Source organism: Strix aluco, chromosome 17 (assembly GCF_031877795.1).
Source record: "Strix aluco isolate bStrAlu1 chromosome 17, bStrAlu1.hap1, whole genome shotgun sequence".
NCBI classification, from domain to species: Eukaryota; Metazoa; Chordata; class Aves; order Strigiformes; family Strigidae; genus Strix; species Strix aluco.
In genome coordinates, this window is record NC_133947.1 from 16,873,779 (window position 1) to 16,890,393 (window position 16,615).

General features: G+C 44.6%; 1 protein-coding gene across 1 annotated transcript in view; it reads right to left on the reverse strand.

Moving 5' to 3' along the window:
• The window catches only part of SAMHD1 (SAM and HD domain containing deoxynucleoside triphosphate triphosphohydrolase 1), a 31,371-nt gene that overhangs the window by 14,057 nt on the left and 699 nt on the right, over positions 1-16,615 (reverse strand). The window contains exons 3-9 of the mRNA XM_074843015.1: positions 10,069-10,141; positions 8,753-8,913; positions 6,905-7,020; positions 6,218-6,288; positions 5,016-5,171; positions 236-336; positions 18-126 (exon numbers count right to left, since the gene is read on the reverse strand). Of these exons, the coding sequence (XP_074699116.1) occupies positions 18-126; positions 236-336; positions 5,016-5,171; positions 6,218-6,288; positions 6,905-7,020; positions 8,753-8,913; positions 10,069-10,141 (787 nt within the window). The remainder of the gene's footprint in view (positions 1-17; positions 127-235; positions 337-5,015; positions 5,172-6,217; positions 6,289-6,904; positions 7,021-8,752; positions 8,914-10,068; positions 10,142-16,615) is intronic.

Here is a 16,615-nt window from a genome sequence, read left to right on the forward strand (position 1 = left end):
TCACACACGCTGCTTACCTTGTCACGGGTACAGATATGCTTCTGGTTTTTTACTTCACAGACCCGAGTGAATTTAAGCAATCGCTTATAATCAAAATTATTCTGGATTCCTAGGTGATGACAATCCCTGAAAATATTCCACAGAGAGTGTTTAACAATGAGATTCATACTTGTACATACAGTAGCATTGTTTCAATAGGAATTCATAATAAAAACAAAAGCTGTAAGATTTGTACCTTGCAAAATAGTCCCACTTGTCAACGTCAATGCCATTTTTTTTGTTAGCTACTATCTCATACAGGAAACTTTTCTCCTTTTGTCGACCATGATAGGGCCACTAACAGGCGAGCCAAGAAAAAAAAATCAGAAACAATAAGCAATTAAAGTGTGCAAACAATGTCAAATCAATTTTTTAAAGGCAGTGAGAACACCCTTTGATTTTGCCTGTGATAAACATCCAACACTGCGGCAGCGAAGAACACAAAGACAATAAAAGAGCTTTCAGAAGCTGTTGGGCATTAGAAATCTAGAACTAGGGTTTAAGCAGCTGACTTTCCAGAATATCAGGAAGAATAACAACCATGTACACAAGTATTTCATTTCCCATTCTACTAAAGCAAAGCCTGCAGCTTTGAAATGCCAGAAAAACCCCACCTAGCAACAAAGAGCAGAAAAGGTTGGAATCATTTTATCCTCAGGGAATTAAACCCACAAACACGTCACTGTCTTGCAGTCTTCTGCAATCAACTATATGACTTTATAGAACAGAGTTTTAAGAATTATTTAGGTGTTTGTCCCTGTCACTCCAGAGATGCAGATGGATTCGACCCCACTGTGGCTTGATGGCATCAAGGTGCACTGTGCGCCAGTGTCTACCAAGGCCTTATATTCTTGTGGTTCTGATGTGCCAGGCCATCGGATCCACACCTTCCAGTAAATCTGATTATCCCTTTCCTCCACCTGGCTGGAGGCAGGGCCCCTCTAATCCTGCTCACCATCACTCACTTGATCTAAGAGTGACTCCTGCAAGAATGACTTCCTGGTCCCCCCAAGAGGGTCAAGCATAACGTTGGCCATTCTATTCTGTCTGGGGGATTTCCGACTGGACACTGGAGCTGCATCTCTCTTGGAAGACTCCCCTTTCATGGTGGTCTTCCCTTTCAGCTGCTGTACTCGTGCAGCTAGGGCGGAAGTGGGCTGTCCATGCCACCTTCTCATGTTTTCCCCATGGTCGCGGAGGAAGAACCACAGGGTGCCCCGTGGTGTGTACCTTCCACTGCCCTTCTCTTGGGTGGGGAAGCACCTGCTTCTAATAGCTGAGACATCAGCCCCTGCAGGTGGAACACAGGACATGTCCTCTTCCACTTTCTGGAGCCTCTGAGACAGTTCCTCTACAGCTGAAACCAAAGCATGTTGGGAGGAAGGGAGAATTCCCTCATATTGCCGGAGCTGGATAATCACTTCGTCCACTGTCAGAGTCTGGGTGTCTCGCCACCAGGACGCTACTGCTAATGCTTTGGAATGTCCCTCTGGTCCACTTTGCAGGAATTTCCGCCACATCAGCTGTGTGCAAGGGGCCTGATCTGGATCCACTGGTGACTGCTCATCATTCAGATCACCATAGATAATGTCAAACACAGCCATTTCCCTGAGGTTTTGAATGCCTTTCTCCATGTCGGTCCACTTGCCTAACCGACATAGAGCATCATCCTGTAGGGGTACCTCTCCCTCACAGCGAGCAGGAGTCGCCTCCAAAGGCTGAGGGTTTGAGCCTGTTTCCCTATTGCCTTGTCAATACCAGCCTGCTTGGCTAAAGGTCCTGCTTGGCCTCTCTCCCCTCCAATTCCAAACCAGCAGCTCCACTATCCCAGCATCGGAGCAGCCAGGTGCAAATTTGCTCGCCTGGACTGCGGCTGTAATCCTTCCGCATATCTCGCAACTCACTGAGGGATAGAGATCGGATGATTACCTCCGGCTCTTCCTCCTGCTCTTGTGATGGGCCTGGTTCATTGTCACCCTGTACATTGCGAGGGGATTTTTTGGTATATTTGGTTTTCCGTATTGGGGCGACTGGTACTGGCACTGCCTGTCCCCCTGTCCCAGCTGCTGTACCAGTAGGTTCACTTTCAGACCCTGCAGCCCCTTCTCCCCCTTGAGGGCAGTGACCAGCGTTAAGGGCGATGCGGTAAGCATGGGCAAGCCCCCAGCACATCGCAAGGATTTGTGTCTCCTGGGGTTTGTCAGGTTGGCAGCACACCTTTTCCAAATGCTCCACCAGTTTATCAGGACTCTCCATTTGTTCGGGAGTGAAATCCCAAAGCATTGGGGGTGACCACTGACTCAGGCACTTGCCCATCTTTTCCCACACACCTTGCCATTTACAACTATCTGCCCTCAGGGCAGGTTTCCAGGTGGTGCTATTGTTGGAGAAATACTGCATGGCCCAAAACAAGATCTGGCAGACATTTAGAAAGCATTGTGCCACGAACACAGTGGCCAGGAGGCTCCAGGGATAGCTGAAACTCTCAAAAACTGAGAGAATCTCTTCCCCTGGCTCACCCATAGAGGGGGTGAGACCCCAAACAAAAGCCCAGGCAGCAAACAGGTACCGGTTCACCCCCACAAGCAGCGAAACGAGCCCATTATAAGCAGACAGTAACCAGTAGAGCAGAACTAGACCCTTGATACATCTTCCGCCGAGAACAAACCCCAGCACTGGGAACACACAGGGGATATAAGGATTAATCCAGCCCCACCACGCAAGCAAATTGGTCAGCATTGCAAACATTTCTTATCAAACAAACACAAATAAAAACAGAAAAAATTACACCTAACAGATGGCTCTAACACACTTTCTCCTTTTGTCCTTATCTCAGCCTTCTCGTGCTCCATGTTGGGCACCAAAAGTTGTGGTGGTTTAGCCCCTGCCGGGGTCTGAGACCACGCGGCCGCTGCCCCTCCCCCACAAAGGGAGTGAAATACAAAGCCCCGGGGCTGAGATAAGGAGAGGTTTAATACAGCAGTGCAACAGCAACACAACAAACAACAACAATAACAATAAGAATGACAGTAATAACAGTGAACAGAGCAAAATCTCTACCAATACAGCAGTGAGAACAGAGCCAATCCCACAGTACACGCGGTAACCCCTTGTCCTGCTTCGGCACCAGGATGTGACTTCGCATGGCTAGAGCTCCCCCCCACTGCTGGGGAAATTAACCCTATCCTGGCTAAACCAGGACAGTGTTTTAAAACACAGATGGTTTAAACAGACAGCTACTTAAACTCCTAACCCACAAGGGATAATTCAGCCATGAGGCAAACAGGAAATCAGCAACAAAACAGTAAGATTGAAGTTGAATATAAATATTCTTTCCTTGAAAATTTTCAGCTAAACAAAAAATGCCATAAAGTGGTCTTGAAATTCTGAAGGCAGAAAACACTGTATACAACAGATATATATTATATATATGTACATATTTTATATATACATATTATATATATAATATACATACATATTTTATATATATTATATACATATTATATATATTTTATATATACATATTATATATATATATGTGTTATATGTTAAAATTGATATGAGTAAGAATGCAAACGTGTGTAAGCAGCAGGAACAGAGCACATCATACATCAAAATATCCTGTGCTGATCCCAAAGAGCTCTGCTACTGCAACAATGTTTAGGACACTGTTTGACACACAAATAACCCGTTGCTCACGTCAGGACCAGAAGGTCTGTGAAGCGATAGCATCACAGCACAGGTACCTCATCAGCAGAGGAGCCTGTACTCGGGTAAGACCCCCACAGTACAAATGACTGCCAGTAGAAGATCCTGCAGCCTAACACCAGGAAGGTGGCCAGAAGGTGGCCATGTATCATGTATGACACCCCTTTTCCTGTTATCCTGCTGGAAAACAGGCATAGAATCTAAACAAGGGAAAACAGACTTTGGGTAAGAACCTGGCACAAGATCAATGGAAGTAGCAGGCAGCAAGATTTGTGTGCAAGTGAGTGCAAGGGGGTAAAAATCAACTTGCAGACTTTGTAAATAAATACGCCCTTCCTGTAAGATCTCAGACTGAATTTTATTATGCCAAGTTCCCTATGTTTGTCATCAGAATGCTGGAGTACACATGGTTGAACTACACACTACTACAGCAGAAAATAATGGGTAAGTGCTAACATTTGTGGGTGATTTGTTTGGGGCAACATATAAAGTCTGATTAGGACCAGACTGTCATGACAGATTTCCCACTGACAGGTTCTTAATGCTGGTAGCAATTGAATGGGTGTCCTTGAAGAGATGACAAGAGCTGTAAAGTGAGGAGAGAGGACTTAATTCTTTCACAGAGTTGCAAGGATTAATAATCACAATCTCTTCTTCCTTGTCTCTTTAGGCAGCACATTTCTTCAAGTATTATCGCTGCCTCTGTGTTTGTTACTGCAATAAACCCAAGCATTTTGCTGCTGTCAAAGCTGATGCTGCCCTGGCACTTGGGCCACGCTTTGCATTGCTCATTGCCTCACCTCTTCCTGTTCTCAGGTTTTTTTATCCATTATCAGCTTGTTACCCTAAACTATCTCCAGGTTTTCTTCATATGGCCACCTGAAAACACGACCTCCCATCACCACCACCTTCAGGCATCCAGTAAACAGGCTGTTAGCCTAACCTGGTCATTTAAGGTTTCCATTAAAAATTCAGTTCTACCAATCTAGTTACAGTGAATTCAGTTCACTAAACACATCCTTAAGCTTTCCTCTAATCTGAAGACTTTGAGGTAAGAACTTCTCAGGAAGATGTAAGCACATAACATAGTGAAGCTACCACATCCTACCAACACTGTAAGAAATAAACACTACATTTATCCAGCATCTCTTGTGCCAGGATCCTCAGAATTTCATAGGGCTAAAAATAAATAATAAATCATAGCAGAAGCAGAAATGATCTAGTCTTTCAGAAAAATTAACAGCCACAGGAGCAGTACACTGACTCACCGACTTCTCACAAGCGGTTTCATCTATAGGTCCTCCTATTTGTTCCTTGATGAAGTCCATATCTTCTTCCAGGACAAGACCATAGGACTTCATGACTTCTTCTAGTTTATTGGAAGCGATCAGGTGCTCAAACATTTCAACAGAAGCAGTTTCATGCTGTGAAAAAAACACCAAAATGTTACATCATGAAGTTTAAGCATCCTTCCTGCAATGTCACAGCTTTCTCCTAACCCAGCAGCACTGCCTGGCAGGGCACCCGGGCACGGTGGTGTGAAAGTCCAGCACTTGGGGTCTTCTGTTCATTTTGCATCTAACAAAATAATGTCTACAGAGCCCAGAAACACACTCTTCACCACAGAACTGTTAATTTTGTATTTTAACAAACAGCAGTAAGACAGTTACAATGCTATTTTACAATTTTACAATTTGTTACAATAACAAATACTGCTGTGCAGAAGATTAACAAGTTTACTCAGCTGATTTTGCTTAGCAATTATAAGCAGAGAGGCCTGAAAGGACTGCATTACATTTCACTCAGAGTAAACAACCCTTGAAACTCTGTTCAAAGTTTCTGAAAGTTTGAACTCTAAACACTGGATTAAATATCCTGGCCTTAAACTAAAATCTTAAACTGGAAATGAAGTTCCCCATCAGTATTTTGCATCTGTAAAAGATATTCTGAAGAAAGCTCACAATACATGTTTTAAGGCACAATTCTGGCTTAAAATGATCAGTGCAGTCCTAACAAATTCTGCTTCTTTAGAGTCACACTACAGGCATTGACAAGACTGAGACATTTCATTTCTCCTCTGTGTCTCACTGTGACATCTGCAGGAAGAGGACATGCATACACAAACAGAGCTCATGAAAGTACAGAGGAGTTCAAGAGCATTTGCACTTTCAGGGAAGAGATGCTGGTGACAAACATCTGCCCTCACTCACTCCTCCCCACACCTTTCTGCTTTGCTAGTAAGGGTGCATCTGCTCACGGCTGCGCTGAGGGGGCTGACGTTCCCCAGACAAACAGTTAAAGAGAACAACAAGGAGAGATCATCACAACATTCTGGATTTTAATTATGCCATCAAAACGATGCAATAAGAAAAGACTAGATGATGACTATGTTCTCACAAGCACTGGCAGTCTAAAGATAAATTATTCTCCCTTTGAAAATTTCAGTTTTCTATTTTAGTAAAAAGCCTACCTTCCACTTCAAATCTGGACGAGTAAGTGGAATAAATCTTCCATCAAACATGTGTGAAAATGGCCCATGACCTTAAAAATAAAGATTACACAGGTTTAATCTGAGATACGGTTGTCAGTAAAAACATTTTGAGCAAGCTAAGGATCTGGATTCTCTTGTATTTGACTTGATCTTGACATCATCTATGAGGAAGACTGAGCTAGAGTGAGTACACTTTCCTAAGACACCTTAAGTACTACTGCATTTAACATCGCCAGTTCCATTACCTACACCACAAGCAAGTACTGCAGTAACACTAAGAACATTAATTACTCTGTGACAGCTTTGAAGAAAATAAGCAATTATAAGATAATCATAACAATTTTTGAAAAAGCCACTAATTTTCACTCTGAAATGTTTTGAGACCTGAGGACATCACAGAAGGAAGTGGACTCTTCAGCCACTGAGGACAGAACTCTAAACACCATATGGAAACAAGACAAAAACTAGCTAAGAGTGGCTACGGATTCATCAAGTGGAGTTGCCTCTGCAGATGTACTCTGGACCAAACAGAAACAGACGAATCCTATCTCGGAACACGGCCATGAACGGAGCAGCCCACAACAGCTCTCACATTCTTATCTTGCAGCCAGCTTTTCACCCAGGTTAGCTTTCAGAGAGCAACAAGCCATCTCAAGTGTTGCTTACCCAAATCATGACAAAGCCCAGCAATTTCTACACAGAGGATGTCTCGCTGGGTTATATCCAGTTCTGGTTGTCTCTCCTTCAGTGCACGAACCAGACATCCTGCTAGGTAGCCCACCCTGTTGTGGGGCAGGGGGAAGAAAGTGAATATAGTAGTGTTTTAGACTGAACAGAAAAAGAGCAGTTCACCTATTCTATTTTGCTCCATTAAGTCACGGCCCTTGTCTGAGAGGCAGCACACAACAAATACTCAAGCCTGCAAGAGAATCACAGAAACAAACTGTTTCCTGTAGTAGAGTTTTGGTCATCAGTAACCCATTTGAAAGTGAAAAAGCATGAGCTGCCATGCCCAAAGCACGGCGACAGCAGCACCCTGCAGCACTTGACAAGGCACAAGCACAGAGTGTGTCAGCGAGCAGCAGTGCGGTACCGCAGCGTGCATCGTGGAGCACCACAGCTTACACACACAGCATCCTCTGGACATCCAGCCGGTGCAACTGCAGAGGCACACAACGGTCACCACAGCATTTTGTTCTTCTTTAAAACTGTTAAATTTTAACAATAGCTTATGACAATTATTCATCTATATAATTATCATCCCATTCATTTTAGATTTGACATTTAATGTCACTGAATGGGACCCTCTCTCTTCATGACACGAAAACAGCAGGAACAAACACACAGCACATACTCCTATAAACTGTTCACAAGCTCTACACCAACTTCCTTTCTACTTGCCTCAGCAGTCCCCCTGACGGAACGTCTTACAGCAAGACAAGGTTTTATACAATGAGGTAGTATCTTTTTAGACCAAATTTTACTGTTTTGTGGTTTTTTACTAGACCAATAGGCACACAAAGTTCACTTCTTCTATTTTAACACTAGAAATCTTCAAAATGATACACAAGTTGAGAACAACTGTCCTAAGTTTAACTACATAGATTAATTGAACTGTTTAAAAGAAAAGGTTGTTGATACCATTGGAGTTTTCGGGCTCCCATTGTGAAAGCTTTATATCCCTCACATTTTTGTCTTTTCAGGTTTACCAAATGCAATCAAATCCAGTTTGCCTCACTGATTTGACCCTTTTGCAATAGCCATTTGCATCTTGTTAGTGTCAAGGGGCAGAAGCCAGACTTACTCCACAACATTCCAGCACTAACAAAAGCAACTTTAGGCTGGCCAGATCATCTGAATGAAAACCACTGACTGGTTTGATTTCTCTGCACTTTTAATGCCTTTAAACCAAGCTTAAATTTGTCATTAGTCAGCTTCTCCACAGTGTGAACGACCTAACAACACTGGGAATCCTCATGTCCATCATCTGTTTTTGTTTAATTTAGAATACAGCTAACAGCCTGTCAATCTGCCATCCATTGCATCAAGCACACATGCAGACATTACAAATGCAAACATTACAGGTAAAATGGGGTTTAGCTGTACTAGACAATATAAGGGGATTACAACTGTCCAGCAAGTCATTAATAGCAGCTCAGGTTTATGCTTTAAAACTCAAATTTTGACCAGGAGAACACAAAGCAGTCCCAGTTTTTAATTAACATTATTCTTAGAGGAAGAAGGGGCAGGGGAGGAAATCTAACATTGATCCATCTTCTAGGTTTCTTTATCTGTCATTATTGAATGAAGTTCAAGGGAACAGCCCATAATCACACAGGATATCCCAGAACATTTATGAGACCAAAATAATTTGTGAGACCAAAAATGCCACCAGAGCAGTTTCCATCAATGCTCAAAGACAAAGACGCCCCTTGGCTGGCACTCCACATTAGTGGAATCAAACTCGTTAGTGGAACCAAATGCCAGAGGTGTGCACACAAGACAACACCTTACCCTATAGAGTGTTCAAAGCGGTTGTGAGAGGCTCCTGGAAAAACAAAGTAAGTGCCACCCAGCTGCTTAATGTATCTGAGGCGCTGAAACTGGGGTGTGTCGATGATGCGAACAAGAAGTGGATGTATTTCAATGTGCCCATGAATTGGATCATTAAAAACCTACAAAAGCCAAACAACAGTGTAATTAACATTTAAAATTTGACTTTGAAAAGAACAGGTGCCAAGGGAAAGGATATCTAGAATGGTTAGGTATTTGGTGGGAGAGGGTGTTGTTTTCCCCTGTAAAACAGCCATATCCTGCCTACCCTATACCAAGATTTAGCTTGGAGAACTACTTTAGCATGACATCAACAAAGACAAAGCTGCATATTTCAGAGGGCAAGGGAATTAAAGTCAAAAATCTCTAAAAATGTTATCAGCACCTGTGTAATTCCAAAACTTAACACCTGAGAAAACCGCTGTCTTTATTAATGTGCTGTTCCAGTTAAAGCAGGATACTGCAATACATGTCTGAGATAGCCAGTGTGTTTCATCTGACACTGTCTGTTTTTCAAAATCCAGTGAAATTTTGCAGAGTGAAAATTATGATTCTTACCTTTTTCATAAAACAAAATGCAAAACCCAGGATAACTGAAATATGAAAGAAGTACTCCCTGATCACTCCTGAGCACACACGTTTTAAGAGACATCTGAGTAACCACAGTGACTTACTAGAGAAGATAAACACACACATTTAATCCTTGCCTCACAACAGCAGATAAAAACATTTCATCACACACATATCTTGGTAAATAGTGAGGCAAATAAGGTTTTCCTGTGTTCTCTCTACTCTCAGCCACTGAGCTGACGGGGCTCTAGCAGATGTGCAGACTACTAAGGAACGCATGCAGCCCTGGCCAGAGTTAAACCAACACAAACCACTGTGAGCAACTGCTGGACACGGCAAACAGTGGAAGTGAGGAGGAGTCTGTTAGCCCAAGCCTGGGGCTAAACTAATAAAACAAAAAACAAGGAGAGGCTCCACACAGAGATGTGAAAGGGAGATTTCTCAACATGTTTCAAACAGCTCATTTGCTCATGCAATCTCTCACAACTGTCAGGTGCCCACATAAAGCTCTTAGCTGAAAATTTTAACAATTTTTCTGGTTAACATGGTTTTCCAAAGACCACCCACGATCAAGAAGGGCTCGGAGTTTGCTGCTCTGCAAAGGAAAAGCACCACTGCAGCACCAGCTGGCACCACCAAGGCAAAAGGAGGGGAGGCAGAGACGAGGCCCTGGAAGCGGTGTCCTCCCGACACGGCGCTGGGGCTACCTTCATGACGTCCAGGTGCTGCTGTCTCAGTTTGTTCAGGCAGGCCAGCACTTTCAGTCGCTCAGCTGGGAGGCTAGAAAGGAAAAAAAGAAGACATTGAGAGCAAAGTCTGCAATGCATTTCCCTTTACAGTTTGCAGTACATATGGAATTACTTGTGCAAGTTCCTATTACTGTGATATTCATTGACTCTTCTATGGAAATACGTATTTCTGCAGCTTTTTCAGAAAGATATTGAAAGCACTTATCCTTCTAAAGTCAAGTATAGTAGGAAGAGAACAAATAGCTACAGAAGTTGTCTGTAAAGCCATGTAAGTGCTTCTCCCACTTATACAGAACCGAGAAATAGAAACACCAGGAAATACACAATTTTTTCACCAATTTCTTTTAGGGAAAGTCACATTTGGGGATAAGTCCTTTAAATTTATGGGAAAGACAACATGCAGTGCCTGAATAACTTGATCTTGGTAATTGTGACTGTGCTTTTGATGTTGCCATGTATTGTCAGTCTTCTGCAAAGGGCCCTGCAGAAGACTGCCTCTGCAATATTTTTAGCACAAGTGCAAAAAGAAAACGGGGGAGATGTGGAGCAGTTTGCTAACAACTGGCTACGTGAGAAAGGGCATAGCACCGAGGAACTGCTGACAACGGCGACGTGATGGGAAAATACCGAAAAGTATCAAAGAAGAACAAAGAACAGAAGCAAGACTATGTACAAGGCCTTGCAGAAATCATAAGGGGAGGGATTGGTATTTAACCTTAGCAACCAATGTATCTGACCTTAGCAACCTATAAGGAGCTCGCTTTTGCAATATGTATGAACTGATTATTGTAGATATAAAAGGAGTGTGAGTACTAATAAAGTTGAGCCTTTGTGCATTAAATGATGGCTGGGCTCCCTCTGCGTTCTTTCAACAATAACTGACATTTTTTAAGGCTGAAAAATTCCTTAAACTAAAATTTCAAAGTCCAAATAAATTATTTCCATAACAATTTCTTGCAGTCAAATCTGTATATTAAGAGAAGTTTAATTTTGCCAAGTTACCTTGAATTTTACAGAAATCAGTTTCAACTCCAACAGTAGAACCACCAGAGTTTAAAAGGTGCTCTAATTTTGTTGAGAACTTATTCTTCTATTTCATTGAGATATTTTGCTGTCATTTTTATAAGTTATTAAAGGTCCCCTTCACAACCAACACAAACTTCCAACGCAGCTACTCTGTTGTAGCCACAGCAGTCCAAGGGCACAGGGGGGACAAAGTCTGGAGGGACAGATAATACTCTATTACACCCACTTTTAGTAACTCTGTCTGCAAGTCTTGTCCTTGAGCAAAATGGTTTGCTGAAACAGCAAACACTTTATCACAAGAAAGTTTGATTTACTCCCTTTTGCATTCTTCAGCAGTTAACCATCCTGAGATCAGTTTTACATCAGTCTTTCAATTTAAACTTTAACAGAAAGCAATACTATAAAATGCCAACTATTAGCACAAAGTACTGCTTGATGCACTACATATCTTCATCCGAATCATTTAATAATTCGCAATCCATAAACTATTAAATGCATATGATATCTGAGCTGCTGGTGAGCAGTTTTTGTCTTAACCACTTGTACCCCTTTCCCTCACAGGGAGCTGTAGCCTCTCCTGCTCACGGACTGTCACAAGTCTTTAGCTGTCCCCACTTGCCCGGTGGTGATGTCGGAGCAAGCAGCTCAGTCCGTAGGAACGGTCACAAACCCCCAGATACTTACAAGGGTGTTCCTGGAAGAGCCCACTACAGAAAGCAGCTAACACGGAGGACAAGAGGACCACCTGCACCTGCCTGTCCTTCGTCTCTCTGGCGTGGTGGAAGAGCCAAGGAACGCTTCTGCAGCCAGCAAAACAGGAGCTTGTACACACCTATCCTTACACTCCCAGGAAAAGCCACTGCAACTGCTCTTTGAGGTCTGTCCTGAAGATGGGACCAAGAATATTCAACTACTGCTTACAAGAAACATGTAACCTTTCTGCCCTGGGGTATGGCTAGCTCAGGCAGGGCTAGTGCTTCGGCTGGCACCTCCATCACCACCCTCAGAAACAGCTCAGGGACAAGTTCTCTCTCAAGACACTTGCTTAACATGCAGAACCACAGTATCTAGAGTATCTTTGCTCCAGCAGACTTGATAACACCCAAACTTGATGTACAGAGATGACCCCCACATTCTTAATTACAACTGAGGTCTTCAGCGGGTATCACTTCAAAGCATGCTAATAATGGAGATCAAACATCACAAGAATGTTTCTGAACGAGCTGTAATGCTGCAGGAGGTACAGTAGCACCACCATATAGTCATGTAGCACACCTCAGGTAACAATTGCCCAAAAAGATACACTGGGTCACACAAAGTACACGAGGCAGGACTTCATGACATTTTTGAGAAGGTGAGTGCCTGAGCACCATGCAGCTGCTTGCTCACTCCTCCCCCCGCAGTGGGATGGGGAGAATCAGAAGAAAAAAAGTACAACTCATGGGTTGAGATAAGAACAGTTTAATAATTGAAATAATAATAAGAACAATAATGAAAAGGAAGATAACTAAAAGAGAGAGAGAAATAAAAGCCAAGACAGACAAGTGATGCACAATGCAACTGCTCACCACCCACTGACCAACGCCCAGCCAGTCCCCAAGCAGTGATCAGCCTCTCCTGGCCAGTTCCCCCCAGTTTATATACTGGCCATGACATTCTACAGTATGGAATAGCCCTTTGGCTAGTTCGGGTCAGCTCTCCTGGCCATGCTCCCTCCCAGCTTTTGTGCACCTCCTCGCTGGCAGAGCATGGGAAACTGAAAAATCCTTGACTTAGGATAAGCACTACTTAGCAACAGCTAAAACATTTGTGTGTTATCAACAAACTCTCATACTAAATCCAAAAAACAGCACTGTAGTAGCTACAAGGGAGAAAATTAACTCTATCCCAGCCAAAACTAGGACACTGAGGCAGTGCAAAGCAGCACCCAGCGTTAAGCAAGGGACAGCACTGTACAGTACAGCCTGTTGGTCTGAAGCACGTGATTATACTTTTAAATGCCACAAAAATTCAGGAGCAAGGAGAAAATTAGCTGGAAAATAGCCAGGTGCATAAGGAGGAAGGCGTGTGGGCACCTACCATCTCAAGAAATTACCAATGACTGCAACTACAGGAAGAGCAGAAAAAGGACGGCTCTGTCCCACTGACAGTACAGCTTACTACACAACTACCTGTGCAAACACTGTCCACAAAGAGCGTAGCCTGATGTGCTGCTTTGCTCCAGACACTCACCTCCAGCAGGGCTGAATTAAACACAGCTCTGCACCGGACCGTACCTCTGCTGGAGTCACGCCCGGGACGGATCAGTGCGGCACAAGGGTGAGAGAGCAGCAGAAGGAATAGGCCCTACCAGGAAGGCTGGGAAGTCCCCACCTGACATACCACGTCAGTGGCCTGCACGGCTTGTCATCTTGCCCTGCCTCCAGGAACACCAACCCTCGTTTGGGGTTTGGCCTTCCGATAGGAAAGCACGCTGTCAGTGCAGTCCTGGTGTGACTGATCACCTCAGTGACACGCCACAGAGCTCCCTATCCTTCTTCAGAACAAGAACCACAGCACGGGATTTTTCACCTGGTGTCCACACAGAAGACTGCCCCAGCCAAGAGATTACACACAAATCATGCGTCAGTACTGTCGTTTCCCAGGGCTCTGCAGGCATAGTTCCTCCAACAGCCAAAGCGGCAATACTGCTGGCTGGCTTCGAAAGGGTGAGAACTGACACTTCCCCATCCACTCCCCTCCACCCCTTCCTGCCTTGCCCACACTCTCCCTCATGCCACTGGTGACAAGGATGAGGAAACCCCTTTCCTGCACCCACTAGGAACTTAACTATTCCAGAGGGGTCAGCCAGGCTAAATACTCATCATCCGTATTTAGCATGCAGCACGCCGCACGCCACACAAAACATCCACTTCCAGGAACGTGAGAACACAGGGGAAACCCACAGCACTGCCTCCGGGCATGGAACATCCAGGAATGGCAGGGAACTAAATCTACACGGTCATTACTGGCCTGTCACAGCAAAATGATGGAAGTTACCACAGGACACAGCACGCAGGGGAAAGACGCACGCAAGGAGATCATTCTTTAGTGCAAAGTTGAGATGTTTGAAAAAAAGCAGAAGGCTCTAGCAATTTCTCAACCAACTCACAACATTTTCAGCTTAACAGAAACAAGACATCTGATCTCACAGAAGGAAACACCTTATAAAAGAAAACCCCCAAGCATGTCATTCCATACCCCCAGCACCATCCATCCACTCTCCACACCGACCGAGAGCTCTTCACAGCCCTCTGACCCCACCGCCTGTACCACACACTTAGAGGGATTCCTGGCTACCCCGTCCTGCCTGCCGACATCCAGCACTAACAGAGCCTGACCTACAAGTTTCTGATGACGCACAGAGCAGCCTGCAGATGTCCAGTGCATCCGAGCGTCCACATGGTCACTTGATGCTCAGACAGCCAGTGAGGTACTAAAAGCAACCAGCCTCCTAGCAGTCTCTAAACAGAAACAATACCTCTGCTTATTATTTCAATTAGACAATTACCTTATGCTTCAGAAACAAATAAAGCCTTTAGCTGTCTTCCTCATGACACCACACCACTTCTACCTGCACACACTTCAAACAGCTGCACTTAAAACCCTTCTTCCAAAAAAACCAAAAATACCTCAGTGACTCCTGTCAACACCTCACCTTCTCCAAAGCACAACCCTTCTGCCTTGTCACCTTAAGTCACAGCAGCTTTTCTTTCCCTACCAACGGTCACACCCAGATGCTCGCTCTTTCAACTCACCCCTCCCAAGTTGCGTGAGCAGCTGGGATATCTCAGTATAATAGAGCTTTTCATCTTCAGCATGGTGTTAGCTCTGACAAGTTTTGAGCCAAGGAGCCAACCTGCACACCAAAGCACTCAAAACCCCAGCAGACAAGCACAGCTCTGCACTTGTGTACGCCTGCCAGATAACCACACTCCAAACTGCCTGAGGTTGACTAACCACAACATTAGCAAATAGCTTGAGTGGAACAGTTGGGGTTTTGAGAGAAAATGTGGAGGAAACAGCATAAAAGGGTTAGCAAAGGAGCAAAGAAAAGACATTTAAAGATTAAAAAGCACCAGGAAGTATGTGGTGAGCAAGCAGGCTCACGTTCCAGGAAAGGTGAGCAAACCCAATCCCAGCGGGGCAGAGAAAGGGCAGCAGGGGCCCTTCACAGAATCACAGAATCATCTCGGTTGGAAAAGCCCGTGAAGCTCCTCCAGTCCAACCATGAACCTCACCCTGACCGTTCCCAACTCCACCAGATCCCTCAGCGCTGGGTCAACCCGACTCTTCAACCCCTCCAGGGACGGGGACTCCCCCCCTGCCCTGGGCAGCCCATTCCAACACCCAACAACCCCTTCTGCAAAGAAATCCTTCCTAAGAGCCAGTCTGACCCTGCCCTGGCGCAGCTTGAGGCCATTACCTCTTGTCCTATCACTTCTTACTTGGTTAAAGAGACTCATCCCCCCTCCCTACACCCTCCTTTCAGGTAGCTGTAGAGGGCCATGAGGTCTCCCCTCAGCCTCCTCTTCTCCAGACTAAACCCCCCCAGTTCCCTCAGCCGCTCCCCATCAGACCTGTGCTCCAGACCCCGCACCAGCTCCGTTGCCCTTCTCTGGACACACTGAAGTAATTCAATGTCCTTCACACAGGTAGGATGACAGGATACATTTATACTCTCTTCTGTTACAGAAGAGTAATAAAGTATATTCACCACCAGAAAAATTACAAGGTTTTTGGGATCAGTTGTTTCCCTCACTGCTGGGAACAATCTTTTACATGCTTAAGACAGCATTCAGTTTTCCTGTGCTCATGGCAGGTGACTGCTACCAAGCTGGGACTAAGACTTGGCCAGACTGCCCGTGCCCACAGGCAAGTGCTTTGGCAGCTCATGGTGGCCACTGAACTCCACCACTCACTCACAGGCCTATATTTTGTCAGGGCACAGAACAAAATCTCTTTTTCTGTAACAGCCCACCCTATTGTAGCAGGCACAACAAAGAGCAAAGCCCCAGCAACTGTTGCAAGATTAAAATTTCAATGCCTGGGATTTGTCTCAGGGAGACGGGTGAAACCCAGCCTCCACAAAGCAGCACCTACTCGCTATTTTAAAAACTGTTACTACTGTGATTACCAGAATCGAGGCAGCATTAACTTTAGGCTGAGAAGAAACTTCTCATCAAACCCCCTGGAGTTTACACTGGTGCTCCTACTAACAAGAGGTTATAGAGGTGGTATTTTCACTAAAGCTTTTTAAATGGATTTTTTTGCTTCTCGTGGTTACTGGGCAACTAGCTTCTACACTCTGGATGGCGCTGGCTGTGCTGGCATCAGCAGGGGAACTGGAAAACTGGTCTGGAGGACCCAAACCAGCCATTCCATCACATACACTCCCTCCGACTGTCCTTACGTCCAAGCGGTGGAAATGGCCGAAGGC